The sequence below is a fragment of the Rattus norvegicus genome, chromosome 8 (assembly GCF_036323735.1).
Source record: "Rattus norvegicus strain BN/NHsdMcwi chromosome 8, GRCr8, whole genome shotgun sequence".
Taxonomy (NCBI): domain Eukaryota; kingdom Metazoa; phylum Chordata; class Mammalia; order Rodentia; family Muridae; genus Rattus; species Rattus norvegicus.
The window spans coordinates 117,121,618-117,139,607 of record NC_086026.1 but is presented as its reverse complement, the minus strand read 5'-3'; the positions used below and the strand labels follow the sequence as shown (position 1 = coordinate 117,139,607).

The 17,990-nt window shown below is 52.6% G+C and overlaps 4 protein-coding genes across 5 annotated transcripts; all 4 read right to left on the bottom strand.

Annotated features, from left to right (window-relative positions):
• Nucleotides 1–944: 944 nt before the first annotated feature.
• On the bottom strand, nucleotides 945–6,580 carry Hyal3 (hyaluronidase 3). Its single transcript, NM_207599.2, has 4 exons — nucleotides 6,462–6,580; nucleotides 1,817–2,730; nucleotides 1,327–1,416; nucleotides 945–1,223 (listed from the first exon to the last, which is right to left on the bottom strand). Exons 2-4 carry the CDS (start codon nucleotides 2,711–2,713, stop codon nucleotides 972–974), a joined length of 1,239 nt encoding a protein of 412 aa, NP_997482.2. The 5' UTR covers nucleotides 2,714–2,730; nucleotides 6,462–6,580; the 3' UTR covers nucleotides 945–971.
• Nucleotides 3,401–6,651, bottom strand: Naa80 (N(alpha)-acetyltransferase 80, NatH catalytic subunit). The gene is made up of 2 exons (NM_001304776.1): nucleotides 6,462–6,651; nucleotides 3,401–4,634 (listed from the first exon to the last, which is right to left on the bottom strand). Exon 2 carries the CDS (start codon nucleotides 4,533–4,535, stop codon nucleotides 3,597–3,599), a length of 939 nt encoding a protein of 312 aa, NP_001291705.1. The 5' UTR covers nucleotides 4,536–4,634; nucleotides 6,462–6,651; the 3' UTR covers nucleotides 3,401–3,596.
• Hyal1 (hyaluronidase 1) lies at nucleotides 6,446–10,297 on the bottom strand. 2 transcript variants are annotated; one of them, NM_207616.2, is made up of 4 exons: nucleotides 10,148–10,297; nucleotides 8,746–9,669; nucleotides 8,301–8,390; nucleotides 6,446–8,169 (listed from the first exon to the last, which is right to left on the bottom strand). In NM_207616.2, exons 1-4 carry the CDS (start codon nucleotides 10,166–10,168, stop codon nucleotides 7,855–7,857), a joined length of 1,350 nt encoding a protein of 449 aa, NP_997499.2. In that variant the 5' UTR covers nucleotides 10,169–10,297; the 3' UTR covers nucleotides 6,446–7,854. The 2 variants fall into 2 exon arrangements, with proteins under 2 accessions (NP_997499.2, NP_001399428.1); NM_001412499.1 differs by having other exon boundaries at nucleotides 9,073–9,669.
• A 3,816-nt stretch (nucleotides 10,298–14,113) lies between these two features.
• Hyal2 (hyaluronidase 2) lies at nucleotides 14,114–17,806 on the bottom strand. The gene is given in 4 exon segments (NM_172040.2): nucleotides 14,114–14,838; nucleotides 15,326–15,415; nucleotides 15,849–16,815; nucleotides 17,709–17,806. Coding segments are annotated over 3 exon segments (1,422 nt in total). The 5' UTR covers nucleotides 16,770–16,815; nucleotides 17,709–17,806; the 3' UTR covers nucleotides 14,114–14,427.
• Nucleotides 17,807–17,990: the final 184 nt, after the last annotated feature.

The following is a 17,990-nucleotide window of genomic DNA, read 5'->3' as shown; positions in this document are numbered from 1 at the left end:
CGAAACTACTATCCCCAGGCGTCAGCGTACACAGATTAGCACCGCCCGAGTTGCGCGCAGTGCACGACGGGAGTAGTAGTCCACTCTGGAGACAAATTAGCCGACGCCGCTCCAGCTAAACTATGTACCCACAATGCCCTGCGTACCCACTTCGCCCCTCCTTCCTCTACCTCCGCCCGCGCGGCGTCTGGGCTCATAGTTAACTCAGTAGTTTCCTTCCTCCCTAGAAGGAAGCATCTGTAGGCTCTGGTAACAAAGCACCTGTCTTGAGGCGCCAGGGTTTGACGCTAGGCAGAATAGTGAGAACAGACAAACTTCAAGTAATGAAAGTGACTTTATGGATGAAAATACAGATAATAGCTTAGCATTTAGCAGATCTTAGAGCTTAATTTTGGGGTGTGTGTGTGTTGGGAGTGTAGGGGTTGTCTGCCCCTAGATGTTACTTCTCTATAGATACACTGGGGTATAGGAACAAAGCCCTGAGCTAGTGACCTTAGATGCCTGGAACTGACTCTGAAAGCGTCTTTATTGCTTTAAGTCAGATGATCTCAGAGGGCTCTTGAGGCTGGTTTTATATATTAAAAAAAAAAAAGATTTATTTATTTTAGTTGTATGAGTAGTTGTACAAGTAGTTGTCACTGTCTTCAAACACAAGAGGGCATCAGATGTCATTATAGGTGGTTGTGAGCCACCATGTGGTTGCTGAGAATTGAACTCAGGACCTCTGGAAGAGCAGTCAGTGCTCTTAACCACTGAGCCATCTCTCCAGCCCTGGTTTTATATTTTTATTAGGCCCTATCTATTCCTCAGGAATTCCTACGGAAGGTGTGTTGATGGAAGTGGGATATGTACTTGGGGAAGTTCTATAAGCTAAACAAAGCATAAATGGGAATTCCTCTAGGACTAGGAAAGTAGCAACAGGGTCAAGAAGCAAAGACAGGAACTCCTGAATCCATGTTGTTTTCTTGGGCTCAGGGTTTAGGCTCCAGGCAGGTAGGGCCAGACCAGCCCAAGTAACAACGGCATCTGAAGGACTTCCAAGCTCCAAGATTGTCATCTGGCTGCAGATGTAGAAAGGCTTCCATTTGTCCTGGGTCTTTCCAGGAACAGCGACCGTGGCCATGGCATCGCTGGTGACTGCAGGCTGTGGCAGCCTTGGTCACGTTGATCACATAGGGGCCTAAAGTGCCCACTAGGTAGTCATGGAGACGCCAGCACTCTTCCTACAGAGAGAAAAGATAGGTCAACACTCTTTTCTATGACTTGGCATGGTTTCTCCCCTATCTTGGGGCTCCAGTATGTGCATGATAAAGTGGCAATGCTCACCTCAGAGCTAGAAACACTCAGGTCCCCCCAGAGCACTACGCCAGCTGCTCCCAGTGCTGCACTCACACCAATAGTCTGCATTAGGTCATCCTGCAGGCAGAGAGCTGTTAAGCCAAAGCTCAACTGGCCAGATCCATCAGAGCCCAACTTTACCACGACACTGTTTGGTTTACTGCTATGATTCTGCCTCTAGAGTAAAGCCCTTTTAACAGAGTCTCTCAGTAATTTCTCAGGACTTCCGTTCAGAGAGTAACTATCTTAGACCAGGTTCCACTGAAATCTCCCACAACCATACCTCCCTACTCCAGGATAGGGCTTTTTTGTTTTTTTTTCAGAATAGGGTTTTCTCTGAGTAGACCAGGCTGGCCTCAAACTCACAGAAGAGATCTGCCTGCCACTGCCTCCCCAGTATTGGGATTAAAGGTGTGCACCTTTCTAGGACAGGGCTGTTTCTCTGGACTCAGATCCTTAGACCTTAGCTTCTACTTACCAGAGACAAGAATCTCCCAGAGCTCCGGTGTGTGAGGCGAACATAAGCCAGAACAGGTAGGGGATGGGCATGCCCAGTGAGGGCTACACGGAAGGCCTCCTCCAGGCGGTGTCGTACAAAGGTCTGATGGTAGGCAGGTGGAAGTCTGGGTGGGAGGTAGATGCTAGGGAAGAGAGCACTGGAGGCAGCCCAGAGCCAACGCAGCTGGGTGTTTCGGGTAATGATGGCTGGATGGCAGTGGCCTGTGTAGTTGGAAGCCATATTATGCCAGCCATTGCCACAGACTGGGTATCGATAAAAGCCCCAGAGCCCATGTGGGCGAAGCATCTGGCCCAGCCGCAGTGTGTGTTCCATCAGTGCACGGGCAGCCTGCTCAAAGCCAGTTTGGGCTTTGTGGAGCTGTTCCTGAGGGTTCAAGTCAGGGAACATCTGCTGTGCCCAAGCCCAGGAGGCTGCCTGGTAGACTTGTCGATGGGTGCCCCAGTTCCCAGCCCAGAGTGGGTACCATTCTTCCCAGTCCAGCACTGCCAAGCCAGCAAAGCTAGATCCTAGGTTGTGGAGGATCTGGTGGGCAGCTTGTGCCAAGTGGTGGTCTAGGGACACAGCCTGAGGGATTCCCCCATTGTGGGCTGTGCCTCTAGGTCCAAAGTAAGGATAAAGACCGAACTGGTTCTTATAGAAGATGGTGATGTTTTGGCCATGAAAACGCTGGCCATGGTTGGCTATGATGCCAAGAGCATCGAGAGGCAGATGCACACCAAAGCGGGTCTTACATCTTGCTGAGGGTACATTCCACAGCACAGAAAAGGGAAGCTCAGGAACCTGCAGCAAAGCCTGGACGTGTACCAAGCATAGGGTTAACCCCACCACCAGGGTTAGGCCTAGCTGCGTGATCATGCCACAGAGATGGGAACCTGCAGGAAAGAGGGGGTATGGGCTTAGAGTCCATGGCCAAAGACAGGCTGCCTTTTGCACAGCAAGAACAGCCATTAAAGCTTCCCTCCTTGCTCTCCTCAGGAAATGGAGCAGAGCTGGGGATGGGGGTGTAAATATGGCCTCTAAGTATTCCATGGGTCTCCCAGAGAAACCATACCCTTAGCATCCTGGGCTGTTCCCTTCCAGGGTCCTCCAACTGTGTTAGGGCACCATCTTGTTCTCTGAGGCCTTGCAGACTCATGGATGTGATAAGTTCCCTGCCCACATCGTCTCTTTTTCAGGAACACTCAGTTCTTGCCTTCTTGTTTCCCTACCTTAAGCCATACTCAGGTCTCTGACATCATTGTTCTCCCAGATCCCTGAGGGAAGTGAGGGATCCTGGGTTCCTTTCATGAGCCCTGCTACTCTTTTCACCCCTGCCTGTCTCCAGATTCCTCATTGCCCACAGCACCTGACACATTGGAAGTGCTCCATGAGTGGTACTGAGTGAGTGGAAAGGGAAAGGAACAGTTACCCTGGGCCTGAGAGAGGAGGTACAAAAGACAGATATTACCTCATCAATGGCTCTTGAGCCAAGTTGGGTAGCAAGGTTTCTGTCAGATACAGGGGATATGGGAATGGGCGTTAACCAATAAACTGTCACAGCCATACCTAATGGAAGCCTTTATTTTAGCCAAACTGACAGCTCTGAGCCAAAGCTCCAAGTCCACCTCCTGGCCCACTGGTACCCAGAAAAGATACACAGGCTAAGGTTGTCCCCTAGGGGGAGGGGCTGAAGTATATGGCCTGTGGGCTGAGGCTGGCTCTGTTCTGGGCAATCCAGTGTCCCAGAGAGACAGGGCCATCAGATGTCTTTTTCCATCCAGAATATAGGGCACCCCTTCAGATCTCGATATCGTGTCTCTAACGGGCTTTGAGGAAGGGGCTCGGGTGAAGGAGGGGGTGAGGTGGTCAGAGGCAGAGGAGGAGGTGGTGGCAATGGGGGTCCCTTGGAGCTCCTTGGGATAGCTTGGGCAGCTAGGACAGGCGCCTTGCAGGGTGGTTGGGGACAGGGTGGCTTAGAGAAGGCACGTAGGACATTGGTGGGCAGCCGACGGTTGGTAAAGGCCAAACCCTGCACAGGCTCACCCAGTTGGTAGCCCAGATGGGCGTAGAAATATAGCTGATCATGAGTGGTGAGGTGCAGCCGTTGGAAACCCCGGGCTCGGGCAAAGGCCTCCAAGCCCTCCATGAGGCGGCGGCCAAAGCCACGGCCCCTCAGAGCCCGGGCTACCACCACTGTCTCCACTAAGAGGCTGTGGGGATGGTCCAGTACCCGTGATAAGCGGGCATGGCCCACCACAATAGGGGCTGCTCCAGGTGTGGGCTGAGGGCTCAGCAGCATCAAGCAGAGGGGGAAGGCGTCTGAAGACTGGCCCAGGGAGTGGAGACGGGAGGCACGACTACGGGGCCACTGGTCATTGATGAGGTCAGCACAGGCACTCATGAGCTCCGGTCGGCAGTGCACAGGCTCCAGGGTCAATTCAGCCAGCTTGGGGACCAGGCTCTCCTTTGCCTGGTGTTGAGGATCCCCGGTAAGCTCAGCTGGGCCAGGACTGAGGCTCATCTCTGGGTGGCATGTGGAATCCAGGGTCAGCTCAGCTAGTCTGGGACTCAGCGACAGCTCTGACTGGCGTGCAGGATCCAGGGTTAGCTTGGTCAGGTTGAATCTCAGGGTCAACTCTGGCTGGCATGCAGGATCTAGAGTCAGCTTTGCTGGGCTGGTACTCAGGATCAGCTCCATCCGGTGCACGGGGTCTAAGGTAGGGGTCAGCTTGACTGGGCCAGGGCTCAGAGTCAGCTCTTGCCTACAGGTAGGATCCAGGCTCAGCTGTGTCACTTCCTGTTAGGTTTCAGATGGCTTAGTGCCTGGCTGGAGGGTAAGGCCACAGTCCCCAGGCAGTGGCATCTCCTCATAGAAGGGTTTAACCTCCTGTACATAACAGCCGTGCTAGGCTGGGTCAGGAAGACACAGTTGGGGCAGGGAAGGGCTGATGAGTGGAGGAGAGACATGCATCCTAGGACTGGGGAACAGTGTGCTTCACCTTGTCCCACATGCACTGAAAAGTACAGGTGGTCTGGAAGAGACCCAGCCCTACTCTTGTGAGGAGAACTCATGGAGACTAGGTGAGTGTCCCGCCCGCCCCAACACTGGAGGGAAACTGGTGGTATGAGAAGTACTGACGGCTGGGCTAGGGCCCAGAAGTCCTGGCTACAAACCTCTGATCATTTGCCACACCCATTTGCTCACTCTTTTTGCCTGGGTTCCCTACCCCACCCTCCCTACTTGTCCACCGTATGGAGCCTGTGTTTGCCTCAGAGTAGTGACCCAAGTGCCTCAGCCTCCTAGTAGCCCATGACTTTAGCTCAGTCAGTCCTTTGGCAGGCAGTCCAAACCAGTCAGACCTTTAGCTTGCCCCCTTCTGAGTTTTCCTTTTCAGAAGTAGGCTCCCAGGAGTCCCCACCCTCGACCCCTACCCCCACCCCCAACGAGAGAGCGCTTTCCTCTACTTATGAGCTTTTTCAGCTATCTGAGCCACACCTGCTGTCAAGTGGCTCCTGGGACACTCACACCCACCCCAAACAGGTTCAGGTTTCCCTCCCTCTACTGCCTACCTTCCTCAGAACACAGAGCCTATGGCCCTCCTCTCCAGTTCTGTCCAATTCAGGACGCTTTGGACTGGAATCCAACTGTTCCTATATATGGGGCTCAGATGGCACCGCCATGGCTCTTGGCCCCGTCACACATAATGTGGCTTTTGCAAGTCTGCTTGCTTCTGGTCTGAGTTTCATAGTCACCCTGATAAGGACCATAGCTTCCTTCCTAAATTTACAGGTGTCCAACGGCCACTAGGGTGGGGACCTGGGCCTCCATGCTGAAACTCCACTGTTTTTGGATTTTTTGTTTTGTTTTTGGTTTTTGAGACGGGGGTTTCTATGTGTAACGTCCTGGCTGTCCTCGAACTCACTTGGAGGTGTCACTCTGGCCAAAAACTCACAGAGATCTGCCTGCCTCTGCCTCTGGTGCTGGGATTAAAGGCATGGGCCACAACGCTCCAGCTGTTAACCCCATTGCTTACCTACCGTATTCTAGGATCTGCTGCCAGGAGGGTCTATGTTGGGGGATTTCTTGCAGCAGGTTCCATTCCTTTACTTACTCACTCTAGAACGTGCCTCCAGACCCCCTTTCCCAATTTTCCCTGAGCCTGAGGACAGCCCTCTCTCCTCACACAAATCCCACACACCAGGCTTTAAGCCTCTTACCTGCCTCAGTTGACTTAGCAGACGCAGCACCCCCTCCCCAGCTTCCACACCTTCTAAGTAAGGTCAGAAAGGAGGAACCTCAAGGGTCCGCCCCTAGCTCAGAGCGCCAGAGTTCCTCCCCCACCCCCAGACAGATTTAACCCCTTCAGTTCGGACCCCACCACTGTAGGTGGAGCGAAGCTCCGGGTCTTCAGGGAGGGTGTGCACCTGCCCCTTGCGGGACACAGGCCACGGATCTTTTGGGAGTGGGAGGTTTGAAAGCGAGATTATGGGTGGGTGTGGCTCGGCAAGTTCTAAGCGGGAAAGGCCGACATTGGGAAGACTTGAGGAGCAACACAGTAACTTAGGGACCACAGGCGCAGGGAGGATAAACGGGCAGCATGTGAGAGGTGAGGGTGATACTGACATGTTCAAGTCGAGTTCCAAGATGCTCCGCGTCCTGCCTGCGCACGGTTGGTTAACTCGCTGTCTCTGGCTCCAACTCTTCGGTCTGCCTACGCTGGTCCCAGCAGTACGGAGGACTCGTTGCAGTCTTTGCAGGAGACAGCGCACCTCCTCCTATGTTCTCAGTGCCCGGAATGTCACCACCTAGACACCCGCCCCTGGTTCTGAGCGTCACAACAGAACTAGTGTAGGCCCATTCTGTCCCTGACTTCTTCCCTTCCGGTGGCGACTAGGCCCGTAGTTTCCTCTCGTTGGCTCCGCCTCCTCTCCGCTCAGCCTCTGGCTTCTAGCGGCTTTCCTGTGTTCAGCTCCGCCTGCAGCTCTCCCAACTCCAGCCTCAAAGAAATGGGAGTTTCGTTTTGTTTCTGCTCTAGTAGCGTCTCCAATCCTAGTGGGTCGGTGGAAATGGTCCGATCAGGCGGGACTTCCTCCTGATCATGAGAAGCAGTCGTCTTCAGACAACACAATTGGATGAAAGTGTAGAGCTCCAGTACCTTCTGTGTTCTGGGGCCTGCCTATTTTAGGAGCTAATTAAACAGCTAAGTACTATAGGACAGCTTCGTTTGCTGGATTGGGGAATGCTAGTACTCTGAGCAGATTCAGGGACCCTTACAGTGATGTTGTTGTGTTCCCTAATCCTTTTAGGGCACCATCAACACACAGTAGGTGTGCAATGTTCTATCTTTAGAGCTAGATAGCCTAGATTTCAATATGCATCTCTCCTGGCTGTTTTGTTTTGAGACAGTGTCATTTTGTTTTGAGACAGCTGAAATTTGCTCTGTGTAGTCCTGGCTGTCCTGGAGCTCAATATGTAGACCAGGCTGGCCTTGCCTCCTGAGTACTGGGATCAAGGGTGAGCATCATCAATGCCTGGCCTTGCTTGTCTATTCTTGCTGGGCAACATTGGACAGTGGCTGGGAATATAGCTTAGTGTTGGAGCACTTGCCTAGTGTGTGTGAGGTCCTAAGTTTATCTCCCAGAGTAAGTAAATAAAAAAGTACTCATCTTCCCAGCATGTCGATTGTAAAGACTGAATGAGTTGGCCCACTTCTAGTGTTTGCTTAGCACAGGGCTTGGCACAGAGCAAATGTCAGCTTTTGTGACTGCTGACTCATAGGTTCTGGAGGAACTGCCTATGAGTAGGTCCTTATAGATACAGAGTTGATAGTACCTAGCCTAAATTCTGATTCACTATGTGACTATCCCCGTGAATGTGCCCGTGTGATTGCGGCCATGACAGCGCTTGAGTGTACTCCTGACTGTGATTTGTGCGCGTGTGACTGTATGTAAGGAAGTCATAGGTAGGCCCTGGGTATGTCCCGTGTTCAGTATATGCAGCCTGGTGCAGCAAATCACTACATATCCTGCTTCTTACACCACTCTCCACTCCATCCACGGTAGCATCGACACTTGAATTTCATAGCCATCTGTGCCCGATCCTTAAGCGAGAGGGTACCCTTGAGGCTCAGGGGTCTGCCATCATGTGTTGGCTCAATGGAGAAGCTGGCAGGGCTGAGGGTGAGGAGAGCCTCAGGGTAACTGGGATGGCGGACACAACGACCACGGCCAGAACACAGAGCTTCGCTGCACAAAAGAGCTGCACTGGTTACGTTCAGGATAAAGGGTCCGAGTGTGGAATCCATGTATGCTTTAATGGCTTGGCATGACTCCTGAGTGGGAAAGAGCATAAGCAACATGGCAGCCATGTGCTTGCCTGGTGCTTAGCCAGGACCAGGACGGCAGGGGTAGAGAGGAAGCCACTCTCTCCTCATCCCTACCATCCTCCCAGGTCTCCCCTTACCTTGGTACTTGTTTTTTCTGAGCTTATCCAGAGCACTGCTCCTGCCGCTCCCTGGGCTGCACTCTCTCCCAGGCTGTGCTCCAGCTCCTCCTGGGAAGGAGATTGCAGAATTATAGGAGACCTACCGTCCTTCCTCCCTGTGCTGCGAGATCACTGGATGGGACAACTAATCTCTAACCTTCACCTAAGGCCGCTCCAGTGTTGCTGGCCAGGGGCAAGCCTGTGCCCTGTTCTGAATCTCTCATGCTTCACACAGAATTTAGCGTGAAGTAGATGTTCTGAGTATGTGGGAATGAACAGACAAAGCACTGGAGTATTTAAGTCAGTAGTAAACCAATTTGGACAAAGCCCCAAGAACCTCCCCCAATTCCCCCGAAGATATCCTGAAGCTAAGTGGACTCACCTATTACCTAACAAGCAAGGCTGACAAGGTCACAGGACTCACCAGGGGTAGAAGATAATCTGTCTTTTCATAGAAGATTTGGACGTAGGGCATTATGGGCACATGAGGGTCTCTGGAAACTAAAGCCAAACGGAACGCCTCTTGCACACGGTATCGAACATACATCTGTGACTTCCCTGTGCCCATCAGTGCTGCAGGCAAGTAAATACTGGGGTAAAGGGCATAGCTCTGGTTCCACAACCACCCTAGCTGGTCATTCTGATCATGGATGCTCAGTGAGCACTGGCCTGTGTAGTTGGGACTTAGAAAGTCGTAGTTGTAGCAGTCAGGGAAGCCATAGTAGCCCCAGAGGCCACGGGGACGCAGTACCTGCCCCAGTTGGAGGGTGCCTGCCATCCAGGCCTGTGCAGCTTCCTGGAACTGGTCTTGGGCTTCTGCTTCCACTAAAGTTTCTGGCCAGTCAGGGTGTTCTGCCCGGACCAGTTCCATTGAGCGCTGCTGATAAATGTCCTTGCTGTCCCAGTTGAAGGCCCATCGTGGGCGCCAAGCCTCCCAATCAATGACCGCCAGTCCCGAGAAGTCAGGTTCAGGCATGGCAGCCTTGATGTCCTGGAATGCGTGAGCAAGGTGGGTAACCAGGCTGGCATTCTGGGGCAGACCACCAAATACGGGTTCCCCGGTGGGTGTATAGTAGGGGTAGGTGCCCAACTCCTCTCGGTAGAAAATAGTCATGTTGGGGCCTTGGAAATTCTGCTCCTTGTTGGCAACCACGTCGAAGACACTGACATCCACATCCACTCCGTGGTCCTTCAGGCACCAGTGAGTGTCTGCATTCCAAACAGTGATGAACGGCCGGTTGGATACCATGGAACCTCTGCAACCTTGGGCCAACTCCAGCAAGGTCAGGAAGAGCGTGTAGGTGCGAAGCAGGTGGGCTGCAGTAGCAGGGCATGGGTCTGGGGAAACCTGGTCAAGGGAGGGCAGAGTTCAAGGCATATCTCAAACTTCCTGACCCCCACTTGAAGTAGTTGGGTCCAGTCCCTTGATCACAATTTTGTGCCTGCTGTGATTTCAGTTGGACATTGATCTGCAGGGCTCAGCAAGGTCAGAGAGCAGAACAGAGGCTCGGAAAAGGAGCATTGCAGTGAAGGGTACAAGTGAGTCAGTCGCCTCTGTGACCGGAACCCCACCATCTGCTTCCCTCAAGCTTTGCCTTGACCTGACCTTCTCCACCTTCCCCCCAAGCGCGAGAGGAACCATTACGTCTGTCCTGAAAGAGGAGCTGAGAGCTGGGCCCTCAGTCCCAGGCCAACCTGGTGAACAAGGGAGGCTGTTCTGTTTCTTCCACCAGAAAAACTGGCAGCCATTGGGAAAAGGGATGCTCAAGTAGCCAAAACCAGCCCAGCCCTGGAAACCCTCCAGCTGCCCACTCATCCCTGCTGACCTCAGGACTGAAGGGCTTCATTCTCCAAACTTTCTGAGCACACTGTGTAAGCCGGAATATGGCTTGGCTGGATTCTGTCCCACAAGTTGGTCCTAGTTGCACCAGCTTAGAGAGGCTGCTGCTGCTGCCTCTGCTGCTCAGGGAAAGTCTGAGCTTTTGGAGACAGTCACCCCACCCAGCCAATAGGCTGGCCTTGGCACGGGGCGGGACTGGGGCTGGATTAGCAACAGCCCCTCCTACTCAAACACACACTTGGGGAGGTCTTTGTGTGGACAGCCACACACAGAACTGGGCGAGCAAATGTGTGGTCCTGCTGTGTGGTCCCTGAGGACTACCTGCGTGTAGAGTACTTTCTCCACACCACTGTGACAGTTTAGGGCCCCGGGCACTTTTGTGTTTGTGGGACCCCTCCTCATTAAAACAAGTTGGGGTTTTGTTTGTTTTTGGCCTTAGGCAGGCAAGAAAGGTCAGAGACATATCTTCATACAGTGTACAAAATCATTTCTCCAACAGTTAGTTTTTGGTTGTTTGTTTTGGGCTGGGAACAGGACCCAGGATCTCATGCTTGCTAGAGCACTTGTTCTGCCCACCAAGCTCTGTTCCTAATCCCTTCAGCAAGAGCAAGGCCCTGGGTTCAGTTCCCAGCTCCGGGGGGGGGGGGGGGAAGGAGAAAATATGAGAAGGGCCAGTAAAAGTACCTGCAGCTGAGTCTGATCACTTGAGTTCAATCCCTGGGGCACACACATTACAGCTCTTACAACTGCCACCCAAACTGCCACACAGACATATAAGTAAATGTAAAATGCTACCTCAGGGAAAAATGTGGGGAGCAGTAGAGGAACATACTGAATTGACCCTTGACTTTTACACCACATATATATGCACACAACACACACACACACACACACACACACACACACACACACACACACACACAAATACATAAGCCAAACAAAAAAACCCTTTTGTGGATTTCTAGAAAGAACTCTTACATCCTGTCTGTGCCTGTTATGCCTAATGGTTAAACCGTCCCTATATGTTTCTGGGAGGTTCTGTGTTCGTGACGTTGAGTTGGGTCGTCACGCTCTGTCTATTCTAGGTCAGTGATTTCATCTTTGTGAAGGTCTAGTTGGTACTGGCTACTGCCCAAATTCCCAGGGATTTATATAAGCGAGTGTGGGAGTCAGTGCCTGGGATCATGCTGTTTGGTGACCATGAGACCCTGTATTTGCATGACTATGGAAATGAGCAGGGGCGTCTTAGTGAGTACATGCATAAGTAACGTGTGTGTTCATGCCTTCCTGATTTTACTGGTTCACTGAATCACTGGCTGCTTACCGAGATCTGCCCGGTGCTCAGGCCCGGGCTTGCCTGCCAAGGTTGGGAAAGTAGGAGAAGGGGAGGACATGGCCCTGCCCAGGGTGAAATGTTGTCTGGGCCTGCAGCTGTGTCTGATCCTGAATCGCTGAACCCCTTACTCAATGGCCCCTGAGCTCTGGCATTCACAGTAGGGCTACCCTAGGGGTAGTGAGTGCATTTTTTTTTTTTTTTTAAAGATTTATTTATTTATTATATATAAGTACACTGTAGCTGTCTTCAGATACACCAGAAGAGGGAATCGGATCTCTTTACAGATGGTTGTGAGCCACCATGTGGTTGCTGGGAATTGAACTCATGACCTCTGAAAGAGCAGTCGGGTGCTCTTAACCGCTGAGCCATCTCTCCAGCCCAGTGAGTGCATTTTTAAAGATTCTATTTTTTTCTTTTTTTTAAGATTTTGTTTATTTCATGTATATGAATACACTGTAGCTGTCTTCAGATACACCAGAAGAGGGCATCAGATTTTTTTTTTCTTTTTTCTTTTTTTTTTTTCGGAGCTGGGGACCGAACCCAGGGCCTTGCGCTTGCTAGGCAAGCGCTCTACCACTGAGCTAAATCCCCAACCCCAAAGGGCATCAGATCTTATTACAGATGGTTGCGAGCCACCATGTGGTTGCTGGAATTTGAACTCAGGACCTCTGAAAGAGCAGTTAGTGCTCTTAACCGCTGAGCCATCTCTCCAGCCCCTTCCTTAGCTTTCTAAGGTGTTTGTTTGAGACCGGGTACCTCTGTCCTGGAACTTAAGAACCAGGCTGGCCTCAGACTCAGTGATTCTCTTGCCTCTGCCTCCAGAGTGCTGGGATCAACCACCGTCACCACCACCCCTTGGCAGCTTTCTGAGTTTTATGTGCCTTGTTCAACCTTCTTGGAGGGAATATTTCAAGTTAGAGGAAAGAGTTACAGAATACCTGGGGTTTTGGGGGAAGAAATGTGAAGTGGTGGACATGAATTGCACCAAGAGGGAGTTCATAGGTCACAACTTTGTAGGACAGATTACAGGCATGGAGAAGGTACAGATGTTTCTTCTGTCCTTCCATGCCCATTCTTGGGATGACAGTTGTATGTGTATCCATACATGTTGGGGAGTCCATGTTCACAGAAGGTTGACAGATACCATAGAGGTCATGGCTGGATAGAAAAAGTTACAGCAGCGTAAGTCACAGGCATGGAGGAGACACGAGGTCTCCCTAGTCCTTGCCATTCTTTGCTAAGCTCCACTGCTTTTTTTTTTTTTTCCTTTTCTTTTTTTCAGAGCTGGGGACCGAACCCAGGGTAGCAAGTGCTCTACCACTGAGCTAAATCCCCAACCTCTTTTTTTTTTTTTTTTAAGACAGGGTTTCTCTGTGTAAGAGCTCTGGCTGTCCTGGAACTCACCTTGTAGACCAGGCTGGCCTTGAACTTTGAGAGATCCACCTGCCTCCACCTCCATGTGCTGGGATTACCCAGGCCTTATTTATGTATTTGTATGTGTGCTCATGGATGCCCCAAGGTGTGTATGGAGATCAGAGGACAATTCTAGGGAGTCAGTCAGCTGTTTCCGGAGTCACGCTCAGGTCACCAAGCTTGATGGCAGATAACCTTTTACTTACTCTTCCTGGCTCCTTGCTTTTTAAAGACAGGGACTCAGAGAACCCAGGCTGGTCTCCAGCCAAGGCTGGGTTTGAGTTCCTGATCTTTCTGCCTCACCCTCCTAAGTCACAGGGATAGCAATAGGTGCACATTACATGGCTGTTGTCCTCACTCACTTTCTGGTTCTGACCAGTGAACTCAGGATCTAGTGCAGAGCCACTAAGTTTCCTGAGGGCAGGGCTGAGGGAGTGAGTCACACTGAGCCTCTCTCTAGTGGTTCTGAGTGAAGGAGAATGATGCCTGTACCACCTGTCAGAGGCAGGCCAGACAAAGCAGCTCAGAGCTGCTCCAACTACTCCGGCTACTGTTTCTCTCCTCTGTGATGCCCATTAGTCAGTTTGTCCCATGGGCAGGAGAGTGAGTGTGTGTGTGTGTGTGTGGTGCTGGTGATTAATCCCAGGGCTTTCACACATGCTAGGCAAGTGCTCTATCACACACACACACACACACACACACACACACACACACACACACACACACACACACACGTGTTCTGGCTCTAAAGCTGACCTTTGAGGATGACCCTGCTCCCCAGACTTGGACAGTTCCCAACAGTACCACTTCGCACTCACATATTGACAGACTGAAATCTCAGTCCCCTGCCAGCCTCCTTAAGTGCCAGACCGAAGGGAAGGCTGTGACCCAGATGGGGAGAGGGGCAAGTCCACTGCCTTTGGGAGCAGGGAACAGAAACAACAGGGAAGATCATGTCCCCTTTCTCTGTGTGCGGTTGAGATAAGGGAACTGGCATTGGCCCTGCCTGGGGTACTGGGGTAGGAGGCAGACACATAGCTAGCTCCATTAGTCGTACGGTGGTGGGCCCAGCTCTTTTCTTCTTCCTTAGGCCCCAGTGAACAAACTGTTGACCAGTTCTAACATACTGTTTCAAAGAGCTGAGCTCACGGACAGCCCTGAGGTCTCACACGAACTAACCCAGAAGCAGAGAAAAGCAAGAAGCGCAGTTGTTTTGTATTTAATTTACAAAAGAGACCCCAAGATTATAAACTATCCAGGAACAGAGAGTAGAGGTAGGCCTTCCCCGGCCTAGCTGTATCCTCGTCTTCTCTGGCAAGATGAGGGCATCTCAGGGGATGTTTCTCTCCCCCTTAGAACAGGGGGGTGACAGGTGGTATGGATGCTCTTCTAGGCATCCTGGGGGTACTGCCCACTCCAACTCCAGACTCATTTGCCTACCCCCTAACAGGCTCCTTGTGCCAAGGAGATCCTTGTGCCAGAGGCCAGCTGGACTGCTATCTGCGGGGAGAGATCCCTTATAAGGTCCAGGTGAGAGTCATAGCTACCAAACCCAGGAGACTGGCGAGGTGGGCTCCAGCCCAGGCTCTACTGGCATCCCCAGCTGCCCGTTTATGGTTCCACTGGCACTGCTCACCACCCCAGCCCAGATAGCAGTGGCAGCGAAAGTGCATCTGCAGGTAGCTGAGGTCATCTTCGCTGAGCTCCCCCTCAGGTCGAAGCTGGGGTTCACTGGGCGTGCGGCCAGGCACCAGGCGGAAGCTGCTGGGACTGAGGTGCAAGAAGGTACTGGCGCTGGGATTGCGGCGCACACAGCGCCCATGGCCATGGCACTGGGTCCAACTGCAGTACTGGGTGGCCCAGGACACATTGACTATGTAGGGGACCAGCGTCTGCGTTAGGTACTTCTTGAGGTTCTGGCAGTTCTCCTGGAGGAAGAGGCCAAGGTTAACGGATGAGCATCTGATGTTAGCTGCCTTTGCCCAAAGCCCTGACAGAAACTGTCTCTATTGCAGTACAACACCTCTTCCTTTTGGTGGTGGTGGAGTTGGAACCCTAGACTAGGCAAGTACTCTGATGTACTGAGGTACATCTCTGGCACACACTTATTTGTATGTATATGTAAACATCGTGCCCAAAGAGTTTCTGAGCCTTTACAGTCCCCTGTCCCTAGTGAGAAGCAGGGTTGAGACAGACTGGAGCCCGGCTGGGTGGATGAGGAAGGGTGGAACTCCAGCTGTTCGGGACTTCATTTCCTCTTCCTGGGAACGGGGTGGGGGTGCCCTTCTTCTCTCTTGGGTCCAGGGACAAAGCCTCTATGCTTAGGAGATGGATAAGCTGTACTCAATTTGTACACCCTGGTGAGGGCGGAAGCCAAAGTATCCATCCCCCAGCAACAAGGTGGGTCTCCCTTACCATACTTGAAGCGTACACTGAGTCGCCCCAGAAGATAACACCAGCTGAGCCCAGGGCGGCGCTCTCACCGATGGTAGAGATGAGGTCCATCTGTGTGGGAAGGGTTGATTACTAAGGAAGACTGACATCAGACAGTCGCACACGAGACTCAGAACAGACCTGCTCTAACCTGCTGACCTTAGCACAGCTCTCCCCTGTGCGCCTCCAGGCAGGCAGAGGCCGCTTTGTCCCCCATTTCAATCCTTACCTTAGTCTCCAAAGCCAAGAGCCCACGCATGAGCCCAGAAAGTCAAGGATTACACATTCTGACTTCAGAGTCAGGATGATTGGCTTAGTCCTGCGTACTTTTCACGGGCTTGCTCGAGGCTCTTGGCTAATTCTCAGCATCTCTAGGCCTCAGTCTTATCTACAGAATGGGGGTGACATCACCCTTTCCACAAGATTAAAACAGGGGCCGAATAGTACTTTTGGTCCCTGATAACCCAAGCATGCAGTGGCTCCCGGAGGAAGGAGGAACACGTACCTGGCTAAGTTCTGTGAGCCCTCGGGTATATGTGGGACGCGTGAAGACATACACGGGGAGTGCATGGTTTGCATGGTGGGTGTGAGCCACACGAAGGGCCTCCTGAACACGGAAGCTGACAAAGTTGCGGCTGTGTTTGGAGGATGCCAGCGTCTCGTCCAGGTACACGGAGGGAAAGAGAGCTGTACTCTCAGCCCAGAGCCAGGCCAACTGGTCATTTCGTGCCACCTCCACGTCAGGACAGCGGCCTGTGTAGCTATCCCAGTTCTGTACGTAATCATGATTATAGCAGTCAGGAAAGAGGTAGAAGCCCCACAGGTGCTGAGGTCTGACTGCCTTGACGTAACGGAGTGTGTTCAACATGAACTGCCGAGCAGCGAACTCGAATTCGTACTGCGCCTGCTTCACTATTCGGTCTGATGGCCAGTCAGGGTGTCGACTGGCCACCAGCTGGCGTGAAGACTGCCGGTACACATCTTTCTCCTGCCAGTTTCGAACCCACACTGGTCGCCATTCCTCCCAGTCAATGACCGCCAGCCCCGCAGGCTCCTGGGTCTGAATGTAGCGTTCCACAGCTTCCTTCAGCATGGGCAGGTGTGCACAGAGGCTACCGTTCTGAGGCACGCCACCATGCACAGACATCCCAGCTGCATCAAAACGTGGATACAGGCCTAGACGGTCATAGTAGAAGGTGGTGATATTCTGGTTGAAAAAACCCTCGTTAGGTGTAGCCTCCACATCGAAGGCCCTAAGGTCCAGGGGCACTTTGTGGCGCGGGGCACATTCTTGTGTGGGTACATTCCATGCTACCACAAAGGGTCGGCCGGTGAAGATGGGCGGCACTGTGGGCTTAAGCTCCGAGGCCCATGCTACCTCCAGCACTAGGGCCAGTGTGATGATGGGACCCAGTCCTGCCCGCATGCTGGGGGCTACAGGAAGTGTCACCTGCCTGGTAGCAGCTCAGGAACTGAAGAAAGTATGGGAGAGAACAAGTCAGTCTAGAGAATTCCAGAGATGTGTATGTGTGTACTTTAATCCCATGTAAACTCCCCAAACCCATACTGTGCGGCACACCATGCTCCCGCTCAGACCGACAAGGCTGTAACAGGTTTGAGAGATAGCAGGATACTGAAGGACAGGCAAGAGACTTTAGGAACTCTACCAAAACCACAGAGTTCTTTCCAGAGCAGGGAGCTGCCTGTGGTTGGACAAGAATCTCCTTTAGGTCTGTGTCCCTTCTCAAAAAGAGACGGATTAGGCTATGGACTCAACTGCTAGAGTCACTTACATGCCTGTATACCATACAGTAAATGGTTTTGGAACACCCTGAACCCAAGCTCCACCCTATATCACCCCATGTCCCCCCCAACCCCATTACGAACTCAGAATGATTCTGAGAAGGGAGAGCATTGGGCACAACAGCATACAGAAGCTGGAAAGCAGTTAGGTACACTGCAGAGGAACTGGTATCTGTGTAATATGAGCCAAGCAGAAGAGTGAGAACGTCAGGACTTAGTCTCGGGCACCGACACTCTCTTAGGCTAGGAGGAGGCGCCCCGGGGACAAAGGGGCAGCGGACTTCCCACTGCGGTGCTCGCCGACCTGCCCTTCCCTCCACAGCCACCACGAAACTGCAAGCACTCGCGACCGGCCCACACCCTCACTTCCCAGCACAAGGGGTCCGGGGTACAGAGTATTTCACTCTGGTCTTTGTGCGGGACCCCGCCCCCGCCCCGCACGTGGGGCCAGAGTTCAGCCGGGTGGGGGTGGGGTTCCTGGGTCACTTAAGAGGGCGCCCCTAGAGATTCAGAGCCCAGCTCACAGGGAGAGAGTCACCAGGCTTGCACCGCCCGCCCTCACCTCGCACCAGGCGCCGCCAGGACCCACGCCAGGGCCGCCGCCATCCTGGTACCAGCTAAGCCCGCTCCGGCCCTTCGCCCAAGCACTGCCCCAGCTCGAGCCTCTGTTGGCTCCGCCCCGAGGCCCGCGGGCCCTTTAAGAATCCTGCCTCGGAGGTGGGTGGATGGCAGGATTTGCGGCCTCGCAGGGAAGGCGTGTCCGCCTTCCTTTCTGCCAGTGCTGCGTTTTGAGTTCGAGAACCCTTAGATCTTCTGTAGAGGAACATAGTCATATATCTGAGAT

Bases quoted from the DNA above. Each gene is read 5' to 3' on its own strand.
- Hyal3 (NM_207599.2), bottom strand. From the start codon at position 2,713: ATGATCACGCAGCTAGGCCTAACCCTGGTGGTGGGGTTAACCCTATGC. The intron at 1,417-1,816 runs GTAAGTAGAAGC...CTCTGCCTGCAG, and splicing joins CTGGGAGATTCTTGTCTCTG to GATGACCTAATGCAGACTAT. The intron at 1,224-1,326 runs GTGAGCATTGCC...TTCTCTCTGTAG, and splicing joins TGAGTGTTTCTAGCTCTGAG to GAAGAGTGCTGGCGTCTCCA.
- Naa80 (NM_001304776.1), bottom strand. From the start codon at position 4,535: ATGGAGCTGATCCTGAGTACCAGCCCAGCAAAGCTGACTCTAGATCCT.
- Hyal1 (NM_207616.2), bottom strand. From the start codon at position 10,168: ATGAAGCCCTTCAGTCCTGAG. The intron at 8,391-8,745 runs GTGAGTCCTGTG...TCTCCTTCCCAG, and splicing joins CAGATTATCTTCTACCCCTG to GAGGAGCTGGAGCACAGCCT. The intron at 8,170-8,300 runs GTAAGGGGAGAC...TTTCCCACTCAG, and splicing joins CAGAAAAAACAAGTACCAAG to GAGTCATGCCAAGCCATTAA.